The 16,078-nt window shown below is 43.4% G+C and overlaps 1 protein-coding gene across 1 annotated transcript in view; it reads right to left on the reverse strand.

Annotated features, from left to right (window-relative positions):
• Positions 1 to 1,244: 1,244 nt before the first annotated feature.
• TAFA4 (TAFA chemokine like family member 4) overlaps positions 1,245 to 16,078 on the reverse strand; it is a 337,297-nt gene continuing 322,463 nt past the window's right edge. Inside the window, exons 5-6 of the mRNA XM_077451977.1 lie at positions 7,954 to 8,078; positions 1,245 to 2,055 (exon numbers count right to left, since the gene is read on the reverse strand). Of these exons, the coding sequence (XP_077308103.1) occupies positions 2,044 to 2,055; positions 7,954 to 8,078 (137 nt within the window). The 3' untranslated portion in view covers positions 1,245 to 2,043. The remainder of the gene's footprint in view (positions 2,056 to 7,953; positions 8,079 to 16,078) is intronic.

Raw genomic sequence — 16,078 nt, forward strand, 5'->3', positions numbered from 1 at the left:
TACCATCATATACGGTATACTGTACCCACTAACAAAGCATGGTTCATTAAAATTACCGTATATACTCAAGTATAGGCCGACCCGAATATAAGCCGAGGCCCCCAATTTACCCCCAAAAAAACTGGCAAACTTATTGACTCGTGTATAAGCCGAGGGTGAGACATGCCTGTCCATCCCTGTGTGTGTGTCCGTCCATCCCTGTGTGTCCGTCCATCCCTGTGTGTCCGTCCATCCCTGTGTGTCCGTCCATCCATCCCTGTGTGTGTGTGTGTCCATCCATCCATCCATCCCTGTGTGTGTGTGTCTCCATCCATCCATCCATCCATCCATCCCTGTGTGTGTGTGTCTCCATCCATCCATCCCTGTGTGTGTGTGTCTCCATCCATCCATCCATCCCTGTGTGTGTGTGTATCCATCCATCCCTGTGTGTGTGTGTGTCTCCATCCATCCGTGTGTGTGTGTGTGTGTGTGTGTGTGTGTGTGTGTGTGTGTGTGTGTGTGTGTGTGTGTGTGTGTCCAGCCTACCTGTGTCCCGAGCCTTTGTCCCGAGCCTCCGTCCCGTGCCTTGCCTCCTTGCCTCCGTCCCGTGCCGTGCCTTGCCTCCGTCCCGTGTCGTGCCTTGCCTTGCCTCCGTCCCGTGCCGTGCCTTGCCTTGCCTCCGTCCCGTGCCCTCTTCGTCGGCGCCTCGGCGGCCATTGTAAAATTCAAAAGCCGCGCCTCCGCCTTCGCCTGTGATAGGCGGAACACTGAATTTCCCAGCAGCCTGTGTTCCGCCTATCACGGACATCGTATCATCCTCGTCCGTAGTACGAGGATGATACGATGTCCGTGATAGGCGGAACACAGGCTGCTGGGAAATTCAGTGTTCCGCCTATCACAGGCGAAGGCGGAGCCGGAGGCGCGGCTTTTGAATTATAGAATGGCCGCTGTCTGTCTGCTCGACACGCTGATCGAGCGGGCAGACAGCGATGACTCGAGTATAAGCCGAGGGGGGCACTTTCAGCCTCAAAAAAGAGGCTGAAAATCTCGGCTTATACTCGAGTATATACGGTACTGTGTTTAAATCAGATCTGATGTTAAGTCTGATGGGTTTTTTTTTAATGGTGTTGCCTCAGAAGGGGGTAGTCTTATACGGCGAGTATAGCCCAAAACCTACGTTTTCACTGGAAAAATAGGGGGTCGTCTTATACGCCCAGTCGTCTTATACGCCGGCAAATACAGTAGGTGATACTACAGGCTCCTAGTGAACTTAATGACAATACTTTTTTTTATTTAATTTTAACAAGGATCTCAACCATAGGTTTACAGGTGAGGGATTCAATTTAAAATATAAAACTATATTACCTGTGAACTTCTGTATCTCTCGGGGGCTCAGAGTTGGTTTTTTACATATGAGTTCCCAGCTCCACCCAACTGCAATAAATATTATAAGAGTCTCTGTTACTCTCATTGTGCATTGTATATATATATATCTTTTTTTTTTACAATAAATAGAATTCAGTAGGAGTGTGGCGTCCCCTTGACTTGCTAGTGGAGTCCCTGAAGTATACAAGATTTATTGATAGAACCCACCTGCATGTACCCAAATCTATAATATAAACTTTGGATGCATTTAGCATTTTAATTATTTTGGTTTTGGAAAATGACCAGTTTCATCTTGATTATATATTATAATCTTTGTTCAGTTCCAAGATAGTAAATGAAGTAAAACCCAAAAGCCGTTCCACCAAGTTTGTCTTCAAAATATCGATAATCCAGAATTCAGTTTTCTTTATGGTAGATTTTTTTTTTGTAATCCAAAGTTAACTTCCAAGACGATCAAAGGGACTTCAAGTCAGTATGTGCAGAAATGTAATTCATCAATAGTTTATTTAAAGCCTCTACAGAATCCCAGAACAATACAATAAAATAGGTTGAAAATGTTGTTTATCTTCAGCAGTGTTCCTAAAAAGTTAAGTCAGAAGTCTGTGAAAGAAATTGAGTGCACATATTTTCACCGAGGTGCTACAATTATTTCTGCTCCATCATCACATTTGATGTTCGCTACCGTGTTACCTGCAATGAGATAAATAGAGTTTATTATAATGCTTAGAACAAAAAAAAAGTAAGAGTAAAAAGCCGCCTACATGTAATCAGTATACTGGTGTTACTGTCCAGGAACCAGGGAACACAATTATTTTTACAGTCTCAGATTCAAGGACATTTATAAAATAAGCAATCTACTTAGTCGGGCAACAAGTTGCAGAAAATTAATACTAAAAAATAAAGCCACACTATACATAGGTTTTTTTTAGGTTAAGAGAGATTGTCTCTTATGTTTTTTGTTTTGTTTCAGAAGCTGGAAGGTCTATAATATTTTGTTGGTATTCCACATACAATGCTCCATTTTTATACTTGATGGAAGTCCATCATTCACCAATAATCAGAAGACAAATTGCTGTTCTATGGGATCTATCGTTTGTGAAATGGAAACAGCTGATGAATTAGACATGTTGAATTTGAACATTTTAGATGTTTAGGTATGGTGTAATGGAGGATGACAGTGAAGGTTGACAGTTATCTTATAAAGGATGCATTTTCCAAGCTAAATTTTATTGATTTCCACTTTGAAGTTTATTCATCCATTAAATAAGCCCCATTGACATGGACGATGCTTCTATAACATATTTTTAGACGTGTCTCTGAAATGTTCAGAGGGTGCAAAATGTTCAGAAGTGCCCACAGCTATCAGAAAATGTTCTTTCTATCTAGCTGGTTATGTTCGGATTAACGAAAGTTTGCATGTCTGTAGACCCTACCCACCTACAACAGACATCCCCCAACGCAAGCTTTTATGAGAGTAGATAGTAGAGAGTGTACATAATATAACAGGGTACTAACATTTATAGTAAATTTGATCCAGGGAAAATCTGATTGCCTCTCAGAGGATCAGGAAGGAATTTTTTCCCCTGCTTTAGCAAATTAGATCATGCTCTGCTGGGGTTTTTTGACATCCTCTGGACCAACTGTGGGTATAGAATTGGGTATATGGGATTATATGATAATTATTATTTTTTTTTTTTTGTGGTTGAACTGGATGGACTTGTGTCTTTTTTTCAACCTGACTAACTATGTAACTATGTGACTATATGCCAGGTTATATTCTTCCCCAGATATTATTATAGTTTTCCAGCTTTCCCTCCATTTGATACTTCCCCTCCCTGTTTGGAGAACCCTCTGCACCCTTATCTATTTTATTTTTTTATTTCTATACATACCATTATGTCATGGATCAGTCATATATGCTGTATTATACTTTACACAATATTATTATTATTATTATTATTATACAGGATGTATATAGCACCAACAGCTCGCACAGTGCTTTACAACATGAGGGCAGACAGTATACAGTAATTAGAATACAATACAATACAGGAGGAATCAGAGGGTTATTAGAGTTAGAGTTTACAATCTAAAAGGGATACACATTGTAATACCTGTGGGAGATGCACTGAAGGAGAAAACAAAAGTACAGTTGTTAGGTTGAGGCAAGATAGGCTTCTCTAAAGAGAAGGGTTTTCAGGGATCGCGTAAAAGTGAACAGAATTGGAGATAGTCAGTCATATTGGGGTAGGGGATTTCTACCGGGTGGGAGAGACTCAGGAGAAATCCTGGAGGGGAGAATTGGAAGAGGTGACAAGGAAGCTAGAGAGCAGGAGGTCTTGGGAAGAAAAAAAAGGAGATGATTTAGTTGGTATTTTCAGACTGGGTTAGTGATGCAGCTGGAGGAGTTGTGGATGGCTTTGTAAGTTGTTATATTAAATGTCATTTGTTGGGTGAGTTGGAAGCCAGTGGAGGGATGGGCAGAGAGGGGTGGCAGATACTGAGCGGTTGGTAAGGTGATTGAGTCTGGCAGCAGCATTCATGCTGGACTAAAGGTGGGATAGCCTATGTAAAAGCGTTCCAGTGAGGAGGGATTTGCTTTAGTTGAGGTAGGAGATAACCAGGGAAGAGCGTATTTTTGAGATGTTGTGGAGGCTGAGGTGGCAGCCTTTGAACAGTGATTGGATGTGGGGCCAAAAGGAGAGTTCAGAGTCAAGGATTACACCTAGAACCCTGGCATGTGGGGACGGGTTGAAAGTTGTGCCATCAACCTTCACAGAGAAGTCAGGGGAAAGGGCACGCAGGGGAAAAAATATTGTGAGCTTGGTTTTGGATAGATTGAGTTTCAGGAAGTGGTGTGACATCCAGACTGATATGTCTGTTAGTACATTAATGATGTGTGAGGATACTGATGGAGTGAGCTGAGGTGTAGAGAAATAGATTTGGATGTCATCAAAGTAGAAATGGTATTGAAAGCCATTGGAGGTTATAGCTAACCCAGGGAGGAGGTATAGATCGAGGATAGGAGTGGTCCAAAACAGTACCCTGGGGGACCTCCAAAAATGAAAGGAAGAAGATAGGAGGAGGTGGTAGAACTGTAAGTGACACTGAAGATGCAGTGGGATAGGCAGGATGAGAACCAACAAACAGTACAATCAGAGACCAAAGAAGTGGAGTTTTTTTAGGAGAAGGCAGCAAAGGCAGAAGAGGGGTCCAGGAGTAGGAGTACAGAATATTAACCATTGGTTTTAGCCATTAGTAAATTGTTTGTGAGTTTTAAGAGAGCAGTTTCTGTGGAGTGTTGAGAAGTCCAGACTCAATGTAATCAAGAAGAGTATTTTCCGTGAGGTGGTAGCTCAGTTGGATGTAGACCAGGCATTCAATTAGTTTGGAGGTAAAGGGGAGCAAGGAGAGGGGTTGTAAGTTGTAGGTTAAGATTGGTGGGATCCAACAATGGCTATGAGGGTAACAAATAAGGATGAGCCGAACACCCCCTGGTTCAGTTCGCACCAGAACCTGTGAACAGACCTAAAATTCGTGTGAACTTTAGAACCCTATTAAAGTCTATGGGACTCGAACGTTCAAAATCTAAAGTGCTAATTTTAAAGGCTAATATGCAAGTTATTGTCCTAAAAAGTGTTTGGGGACCTGGGTCCTGCCCCAGGGGACATGTATCAATGCAAAATTTTTCGGGAGCAGTGATAATAATGCTTAAAGTGAAACAATAAAAGTGTAATATTCCTTTAAATTTCATACCTGGGGAGTGTCTATAGTATGCCTGTAAAGGGGCGCATTTTTCCCGTGATTAGAACTGTCCCTGCACAAAGTGTAATTTCTGCAGGAAAAAAAGTCATTTAAAATCACTTGCGGCTATAATGAATTGTCGGCTCCCCATAATACAGAGAACATTGAAAGTCATTGATTTAAAAAAAAGAAAAAGTGTGGGGTTCCCCCAAATTCAATTACCAGGCCCTTCAGGTCTGGTATGGATATTAAGGGGAACCTCGCATCAATTTTTTTTTTTTAAATGATGTGGGGTTCCCCGCAAATATCCATACCAGACCCTTCAGGTCTGGTATGGATTTTAAGGGGAACTCCACGCCAATTTTTTTTTTAAAAATGGCGTGGATTTCCCTCTAAAAATCCATACCAGACCCTTTATCCGAGCACACAACCTGGCAGGCCGCAGGAAAAGAGGGGGGCAAGAGAGCGCCCCCCCTTCCTGAACCATACCAGGCCATATGCCCTCAACATTGGGAGGATGCTTTCGGGGTCTGTGACCCCTCAAAGCACCTTGTCCCCATGTTGATGAGGACAAGGGCCTCATTCCCACAACCCTGACCGGTGGTTGTGGGGGTCTGCGGGCGGGGAGCTTATCAGAATCTGGAAGCCCCCTTTAACAAGGGGACCCCCAGATCCCGGCCCCCCGTTTGAAAGGGTAAGGGGGTACAAAAGTACCCCTACCATTTCATAAAGAAAGTGTAAAAGAATGTTAAAAAAGACACACACACCGTTGCAGAAGTCCTTTATTAAAAATAGAAAAATTTAAAAAAGATTCCAGTGGTGGTAATCCACTCCTGCTATCCAGCGACGGATGATCATCTCTCCGGAGTCCAGCGATGGCTGATCTGATCCAGCGACGGGTGATCTCTCCCTCCAGCCCAGCGCATCCATCCTTTGTCTCCACTGGCGGAGACACTGCGGGGATCCCGGCAGCCTGACATTTCTTACATGAGGAGGGCGAGGCCACCCATCACCTGACCCCGCCCCCCTCTGACGCAAGTGGGAAAGCCTGGCTTCCCCAATGACGTGTGGGTGACCCCACCCCCCTCTAATGTAACGGAAACCTGCTTTTTTTTTTATCAATGACTTTCAATGACTGTTCTCTGTATTACGGGGAGTCGACAATTCATTATAGCCGCAAGTGATTTTAAATGACTTTTTTTCCTGCAGAAATGACACTTTGTGCAGGGACAGTTCTAAGCATGGGAAACATGGGCCCCTTTACAGGCATACTATAGACACCCCCCAGGTACAAAATTTTAAGGAATATTACACTTTTATTGTTTCACTTTAAGCATTATTAAAATCACTGCTCCCGAAAAACATTAGCATTGATACATGTCCCCTGGGGCAGGACCCAGGTCCCCAAACACTTTTTAGGACAATAACTTGCATATTAGCCTTTAAAATTAGCATTTTAGATTTCTCCCATAGACTTGTACAGGGTGTTCCGCGGCTTTTCGAATTTGCCATGAACACCCCAAATTGTTCACTCATCCCTAGTAACTAATATTTGTTTTAGAGAGTAAGGGAAGATGCCAGAAGAGAGGGATTGAAGATGTGAGTTAGAGAGTTTGAAAATGTGCACATTTGGCTGGAACTCCGCTTTAAGGAAGGGGAGGGGGGACACACTGAATAAGTGGACCTTGCACCTTAGGTGTTGTTTTTAGGTAATTAAAAAAAAAAACTATTGACTTCATTGGTGTCTTCATTTATGATTGATGATTAGTTTTAAGAAAACTCCTTACTGTAAAAGGAGTTTGCAATAAGGCAAACTTTTGTTCCAAACATTTAAGAGATGTTATAGACAGAGGAACTTATAAAAAGTTATTTTTCTGCATATATCATTGCTTGTTTATTAAGTATTAATCTGGTTTACTGAGCTCATTTAGATTCAGTTGCGTCTATTCACATACATTTGAGAAGTGTGATCGGATAGTAAGGCAATGACAGCGGAATTTAGGCATATTTCTTGTCATATCAAATATTATGGCTTTTTCTTCATGCAAGGTGAATGGTGTATTAAAATCATGTGCATCTGTAATGAAATGAATAATTTTCTACACAGGGAAAGTTGCATAGACGCAAGAAAAATGGACAGCCCCTTTACTCCAAGGTGAAATAGGTCGCTATAGTGTTATATTGGAAAAGTGTTGCAAATGAGAAATTTATTCTGAAGAACTGTCGCATGCATCGTTATCAGCTATGAAACTATGGAATTGTTACACATCTTTTACGAACTTGGCAAAAGAGTTCCACGTACAAATGTAATGACAGAATTATGTCAGAAAGCCTATACTGAATCACCTCCAGAGTTCATTGGAAAGGATTTCCATTTCAGAAGTATGCACTATTCTTAGCAGTGTGTGTTTTTTAATACATTTTCTGCATTTGTAAACTCAGAATTCTTTTTTTTTTTTTTTCTGACTTTTATTCTTAGAATTCTAACTTGAAACTCAGATTTCTGACTTTTATTCTTAGAATCCTGACTTGAAACTCAGAATGCTGAAGTTAAAACTCCTAATTTTGCCTAACGTTTTAAATGTTAGAAATCTGACTTTGAAATTGAAAATTTTGTTTAATAAATATTAAAGATGGAAAACAAATTTTGCAAAAACTCCCCACTTTTTGTCTTTGCTATACTTTTACATGCCGAAGAACACCACTTTCATGTCAATGATCCTCAAGGTAGCAGCCAGTTATGAGGCCTTGCCAACCAACTCATTAGACCAAGATACCTGGCAAACGTAATGATGTCATGATAAGAAACATCATACAAACAGGAAGAAGACAGCCATCACTCACCTTTGTAGTTTTGATTTTATTCCCACTGCTACAGGACCAGCCTGTGAGATCTGGCAAAACTTTACACTCTTCCCACTCCATACAGGGCTGCATGTGACACCACCACTTCTGGATAACAATTGATGCTGGAGAATGGAAAGAGAAATGTAGTTTGATGGGTCAGAATTTTTTTTTCTCAGTGTTCAGTGAAGTCATTTAATAAAAGTGCATCAGAAATGTTTGCAGCCTCATTGTTAAGTTAATTCATTTTTGAATGGGTAAAGGATTTAATCGAATGTTAAAATGGTATTAAAACCAAAAATATAATATATATTGCAGATTACCTTTAGATTGCTAAGGATATAGTTATATCCACAGATATGGCAGTTCGAGTGACAAGACAAGCCATTTACCACTGCCAGGGGTATTTTACAATGATCAGCTTTTATTTATTTATTAAAAAAAACTTTTATCCCAAGGAAACAACAAAACAAAAACTGTTGTTGTAAGTGCTTATAAAGCGTGAGCTAGACTATGGTTAAATTTAATATGTGTCTAAATCTACTAGTCCATACCTCCCAAATTTTTAAGATGAGAACAATATCTATAACAATAACGATATCTATGTAGGTATGTAGGGCAAAATTCTGTAGGCATAGGACACCCCCCCTGCCACGTCCCCTTAAAGAAGAATTATACAAAAAAATTATTAGTTAAACCCACAAATACTTTTTTTTTACCATTACTATTCCTTTATACTGGCTTTTGAAATTTCCAAATGCAGCCATTTAGAAATTGGATGAAAGGATTAGTACTGGGAAACACTTTTTGAAGTGCATTTTTTATAAAACTATATTTTTCAAAATAAGGAACAAATGAGGAGGAAAGAGGGACAGAAGGATTTTGTCCCAAATCACAGACAGTCCCTAGAAATCTGGGACAGTTGGTAGCTATGCTAGTCTTATGCCCTGTACAATTTGTCGGACATTCCGACCACAAAATCTGTCGGATTTTTTCCGATGTATTTTGGTCGAAACTTGTGTTGCATACACACGGTTGGACAAAGTTGTCGGAAAATCCGATCATTCGGAATGAGATGACGTTCATTGCATACGACAGGACTATGTAGAGGCTAGTAGCCAATAGCATTGGTCTCGTAATTTAATTATAGCATGTGTGGCACTTTGTCTTTTGGAATTCTCTACAAACGATCGGAAAATTCAGATCAGATTTTGTTGTCCGAAAATTTTAGATCCAGCTCTCAAACTTTTTCCGTCTGAATTTCCGACGGAAAAAGTCCGATAGAGCCCACACACGATCGGATTTTCCGACAACTTAAGCCGATCAACCATTTCTGTTGGAATTTCCGACCGTGTGTACAGGGCATAACACTCTCCCCCTTCCAGATTAACAATGCTGCTATCCAAATGTGCCCCTGTGCTCCTTCATCCACAGTGGGGGCATTCCAATACAGGAGGAATTTTACTGGCCAGATCACCAGGTTAAAACAGTTGGAAAATGAAGACTAAAAATAAAAAAATTAAAATCGAATGATTGTTGCAAAATATGACATTTTTGGTTTGGGGTTTAATACCGCTTACATTTTTTCATCTAAATGCATATCACTGTGCAAAGCAACCCCATAAACAGTAAAAAATAAAAAAAACTTTACTCTCTAGACATTCACAATGTTTTTAGACAGTCTTAACAGATCGCTAACACTCTACAATAATGCTGCAAAAACCATTAACAAGGCACATAGCAAGGCTCCATCGCTGCTTGCACCTTCTGCAGTTAGCAGGTCTTGCTTGCTGTTCAATCTGCTAGCTGTTGATCACAGTTTAAAAAGCATAAATACAATCGTATCAACTGACAAAAATAAACATATGCAAATTTCAGTAAAAATATTGCATAGATCCTGAGCTATAGGCAGTACAATGTTAAAAACATGTCTACTTTTCTTTGAGGTTGGCTCCATCCCTTGCCACCTCCCAACCTTCCTTATTGGTCCTTTCATGTGAATAGCAGACTTTTAGACCAATGGGGTTAGGCTTAGGAGATTATTGGAAAGGTGTATTTGAGCTTTAAAGTGTATGTCCAGACAAAACTTTTTCATTTCGCTATGGATAAAGTAGGGAACAGTTTGAACCCCTGTTGGGTTTTTAGTGCTATCTGGGACTCCATTAGAGAGATAAACCCTTGCTTCCTGTTCTGCTGAAAACCTTTTATCAGATTGGGAGTATATGGTTACTTTATAACAGTAACACAAAAATAAAAATGATTTTTCTTATAAGAGTAGGGGAAGGCTAGAACCCCTGTCTAATTTATAGTTCATGCTCAACTTGCTCAACATTTATCCTGATATACTAAGAACATTTAACCGGCTCTCACCTAACCATCCGTGGTCTCCGTGATTAGCCCTATCAGACAATGTCAGTGATTCCTAGTGTCGACATGTCTAGACGGGATAAAGATTCCCAGGCAGCGGCAGACCACACGGGGCAAGATGGTGGCCACCCGCAATGCTCAGGTAGGGAGGCAGCATTGAAGCTCTTCTGTAAAAGACAATCCTACCAAGGCCGTTATTCAATCAATTGAGCCTGTCTAATTAATATTTTTTTCTTGTCCATGTTGCATATTTTCCTTGCTTCCTGACTGTAGAAACAATTTTCACTGGACAGAAGTTAAATGAGAATCTCTCTAATGGAGGTACAGATAGTAAAAATTCAATAGTAAAAAAAAAAAGGATTTGGGCTTGACCTACACATTCAAGCCTATTCAAACCAAAAGGCAAAATGTTAATATATTGGAGCTTACAAGATCTTAGGCAGGCCATACATGGTGCACATTTTTTCCTTGGTTGCAAGGCATGCTGACAAGGGAATCAGCAATCGTCTTCTCCCAGTAGAGAGGCAGGGGAGGGCGGCAGACGCTATAGAGAGAATCCGACAGGCTGGTTGAACCCAAGTTGAACGTATTCAAAGGGGTGGAGATGCTCATGACATCACTGACCTAATAGGGTCACGTGACCCTATTAGGTCAATGACATTGACCTAATAGTGCCATGTGCCTATATTAGGTCAATGATGTCACAAGAATCCCTGACCTTTTGTATACATAAGCTGTGTGGCAGCTCCCACCCAAGGCAAGGCATCTCCCATCCAGAGCTCCTTGGTCCAGCAATGACAGTTAACTTTGGGATTCAGACAACCTTGGGTTCGGAACTGAACTCAAGCCTGAACCAAAGGTTATCACTAGTGACAATGTTGCTACTCCACTAATTCAACACGGTGAGTGAGTGTTTTCACCCTGTGTGTAGCCTGGTCTGCAACGCTGCCAGCAGAGGAGCGGTTGCACAAACTCGGCTGTCAGCCTACACATTTTGTTAGCACTTGGGATGTTCTAATAAAAAATTCTGATCAACTACAGTGTGCAGCCATTTCTTCTATTTTGATTGCATGCGGAGGTGAGCCGGGGCGGGCCCCTATTTGCTCACTAGGCTTCCTGTCTTACCTGGAGCACCGAGTTCTCTTGTTTGGAAAGTCAGCCTACACTGACACAGCTACTGTCGCACATTGCCTGTATTTCTTCTCTTTCCTGCTCAAGCTGACAAGGGACACTGAGGACTACCAGGCATGTACAAAGCACAGGGGGACAGGAGTGGCAGTGCCCACCACATAGGGAACCCAGAGGAGGAGCATCTGGACTGCTGTTAATATTGGGAGGAACTTAGACTTGTGTGGAATATAGTCCCCAGACAGACTGATCTTGTGCGGCAGGCTGCTAACAAAACATCAGGGAAACAGAGATGCAGAACTTGTCTGGTACATGAGAATGCCATTGTCGCTAACTGATGTCCACCTGATCATTGGGGAGAAAGGCACTGTCACTGACTTCTCTGAGCTGCTGATGGAGAACAGAGGGAGACCAGCTGTTATACAGGAGTTTGTGAGAGGCCACCAACCAAACCCCACTGCACCTTAATAAAGAGGAACAGTATTACCTACTTGGGACAAAGTGCAAGCACCTATAACCAGGTTCAGAAGAACTATACCTTCAGGGTTCCAACCCTGGATTTGCGCACCAACATGCTGGCCAGTAGAGAAAGGATTTAATATAGACTGCTGGACAATTATTGTAGCATTACCTTTTAGGCATGGCTATCCCCAGTACAGGATTTAGGTGTCATTCTCTGGTCTTTTTGTTTACTACTAAATGTATACCATATTTGCCACTAGGGATGAGCCGAACACCCCCCGGTTCGGTTCGCACCAGAACTTTCGAACGGACCCCACGTTCGTTACGAACGTTAGAACCCCATTGAAGTCTATGGGACTCGAACGTTTGAAATGGAAAGTGCTAATTTTAACGGCTAATATGCAAGATACTGTCCTAAAAAGGGTTTGGGGACCTGGCTCCTGCCCCAGGGGACATGGGTCAATGCCTAAAATGTTTTTAAAAATGGCCGTTTTGGCGGGAGCACTGATTTTACTGACGATTAAAGTGAAAAAAAAAGTGAAATATTCCTTTAAATATGGTGCTTGGGGGGTGTCTGTAGTATGCCTGTGAAGTGCCACGTGTTTCTCGTGTTTAGAACAGTCCCTGCACAAAATGACATTAAACGGAAATAACACCATTTAAAACTGCTTGCGGTTTTAATGTTATATCTGGTTCCTGCAATATGGTTGAAAATCATTCAGAAAAATGGCATGGGTAGCCCTCCCTGCCCATTACCAGCCTATTTGGGTCTTGTACGCATATTAAGGGGAACCCTGTACCCATATTAAAAAAAGGAAATGCGTGTGGCCCCCAGGCCCTATATACTCAGAACAGCAGTATACAGGCGGTGCAAACAAGACAGGGACTGTGTAGGTTTGTTGTGTTAAGTTGAATCTGTTTGTAATTTTCAACTGGTACATTTTTAAAGTGTAGCTCCAGTCAAAAAAACTATTTTTAAGCTTTTTGGAAAACATAGGGAAGGGTTATCACCCCTGTATAATTTGTTTTGTCGTCCATCTTTTTTCATCTCACTTGCTGCTGTCTCCTTGCGTTTGCAAGTAGGAGATGTTTGTAAGTTGGATGTTTGAAAGTAGGGGCCTGCCCTATATGCTCTGCAGAAATGGCGGAACAAGGTGTTGGTTTTGCCACAACATTGTAAGCCCTCAAAGTGACTCTTGGTGGGCGCTGGAGCGCCCTGCTGTGAACGATTATATCAAGAATTGTAATTACATGCCATTGTTGAACAGTGGTAGAAAAATTGACCTTTGGTGGTTGTGGTGCTGGTGCCACAACACTATAAGTCCTCACCGTTACTCTGGGTGGGCACAGGAAGGGGCCCTCCTGTGAAATATTATATTAAGAATTGTAATTACATGTCCCTGTTAAACAGGGGCAGAAAAATTTGGCCTTAGGCACTGCTGCTGGTGCCACCACACTGCAACCTCTGCCATATACTCTAGTTTTATTGCAGGAATTAGCCCTGCTGCAAAGCATTGCATCAAAAATTGTACTTAAACGCCCCTGTTAAACAGGGGCAGAAAAATTGGGCCTTAGGCACTGGTGCTGGTGCCACCACACTGCAACCTCTGCCATATACTCTAGTTTTATTGCAGGAATTAGCCCTGCTGCAAAGCATTGCATCAAAAATTGTACTTAAACGCCCCTGTTAAACAGGGGCAGAAAAATTGGGCCTTAGGCACTGGTGCTGGTGCCACCACACTGCAACCTCTGCCATATACTCTAGTTTTATTGCAGGAATTAGCCCTGCTGCAAAGCATTGCATCAAAAATTGTACTTAAACGCCCCTGTTAAACAGGGGCAGAAAAATTGGGCCTTAGGCACTGGTGCTGGTGCCACCACACTGCAACCTCTGCCATATACTCTAGTTTTATTGCAGGAATTAGCCCTGCTGCAAAGCATTGCATCAAAAATTGTACTTAAACGCCCCTGTTAAACAGGGGCAGAAAAATTGGGCCTTAGGCACTGGTGCTGGTGCCACCACACTGCAACCTCTGCCATATACTCTAGTTTTATTGCAGGAATTAGCCCTGCTGCAAAGCATTGCATCAAAAATTGTAATTAAACGCCCCTGTTAAACAGGGGCAGAAACATTGGGCTACTGGCATCACCCAGAACCAAAAATGTTCTTCCAACATATCAGCGGAGGAGGAAGAGGATAGACAATCAACATAACAGGACAGTCACTCAGCATCAGCATAGGCAGTCTTGAAGGGATGTGGTATTTCAAAAAAAATTATTCGGTTACATCAGCTTCAGGTGCTTGGTAGCTGTGGGTGTTTCAAGACTGATTCATCTTGATGAAGGTCAGTCGATCAACTGATTCGGTGGACAGGCGCACCCTGTGATCGGTAACAAAGCCACCAGCAGCACTGAAGGTGCGTTCCGAAAGAACGCTGGATGCAGGACAGGCCAGTAGCTCAATTGCATACTGTGCAAGCTCTGGCCAGTGATCCATCCTCAAGACCCAGTAAGCCAGAGGATTTTTGGTGGGAAAGGTGTCCAAGTCTGACCTTGCCCCTAGGTATTCCTGCACCATGTAAATCAGACGCTGGCGATGGGTGCTGGAACCAATCATACCTTGGGGCTGCGGACTAAAAAATTGTCTGAAAGCATCAGTCAGACGGCCACCTTCTCCACCGCTCCTTCTGACCGATGCCTCAGCAACACGTTGTCCAGGACCAGGAGTTTGTAACCTCCCAGTCTCTGGGAACGCGTTGCACAGACCTTTCTGCAAGGCCTCCCGGAGATGCCTCTGCTCCCTCTGCGATGGCAAGATAAGGTCGGCAACCTTACCCTTGTACCGTGGATCAAGGAGAGTGGCCAGCCAGTAATGGTCCCTCTCCTTGATCCGAAAAATACGAGGATCCTTCCGCAGGCTTTGCAGGATCAGGGAGGCCATGCAGCGTAGGTTAGCTGAGGCATTCGGCCCGGAGTCCTCTGGGTCACTAAGGACAACATGATCCGCAGCTACCTCCTCCCAGCCACGTACAAGTCCACGTGTTTCTTGGGACTGTAAATCATCCCTATAAGACTGCTGCTGCTGCTGCTGATGCTGATGCTGAGTGCCAGCCTCCACCTCCATGCTGACACAATCATCCTCCTCCTCCTCTTCCTCCTCCTCATCCTCTTCCTGTGTGATGGGTGGCACAGCAGGAACACTGTCTGGATAAAGGGGGCCTTGAGAGGCAAGGAAGTCCTCCTCTTCCTGCCTCTGTTCTGCCTCAAGTGCCCTGTCCATTATTCCACGCAGCGTATGCTCCAAGAGGTGGACAAGAGGTACAGTGTCACTGATGCATGCACTGTCACTGCTCACCATCCTTGTGGCCTCCTCAAACGGTGACAGGACAGTGCATGCATCCCTGATCATGCCCCACTGGCGTGGTGAGAAAAAACCAAGCTCCCCTGACCCTGTCCTGGTGCCGTAGTCGCACAGGTACTCATTGATGGCCCTCTGCTGCGTGTGCAGCCGCTGCAGCATGGCCAATGTTGAGTTCCATCTGGTGGGCATGTCACATATAAGGCGGTTCTTGGGCAGGTTCAACTCCTTTTGGAGCTCAGCCAGCCGAGCACAGGCATTAAATGATCGGCGGAAATGCACACAGACTTTCCTGGCCTGCTTCAGGACATCCTGTAAGCCGGGGTACCTGCCCAAGAACCGCTGCACCACCAGGTTAAGGACGTGAGCTACACAGGGCACATGGGTCAGTTGTCCCTGTCGGAGGGCGGAGAGGAGGTTGGTGCCATTGTCACAAACCACCATTCCTGGCTTAAGCTGGCATGGCGTCAACCACCTCTCGGCCTGCCCCTGCAGAGCTGACAAAACATCCGCCCCAGTGTGGCTCCTGTCCCCCAAACAAACCAGCGCAAGCACGGCATGGCATCGTTTTGCCTGCGTACTTGCGTAGCCCCTGGAACGCCTACGGAGCACCGCTGGTTCTGAGGACAGAGCACTGGAAGAGGCCATAGAGGAAGAAGAAGAGGAGGGGGTGGAGGAGAGAGGTGTGTCACAACCAATAGTAGCATTTTGGAGGCGTGGTGGCGGAACAACCTCCAACACTACTGCACCTTGTCCTGCATCCTTCCCAGCAGCCAGAAGAGTGACCCAATGGGCCGTGAAAGACAGGTA

Source organism: Lithobates pipiens, unplaced genomic scaffold (genome assembly GCF_037356315.1).
Source record: "Lithobates pipiens isolate NorthernLeopardFrog02 unplaced genomic scaffold, aLitPip1_a1.2 Scaffold_23, whole genome shotgun sequence".
In the NCBI taxonomy this organism is placed as follows: domain Eukaryota; kingdom Metazoa; phylum Chordata; class Amphibia; order Anura; family Ranidae; genus Lithobates; species Lithobates pipiens.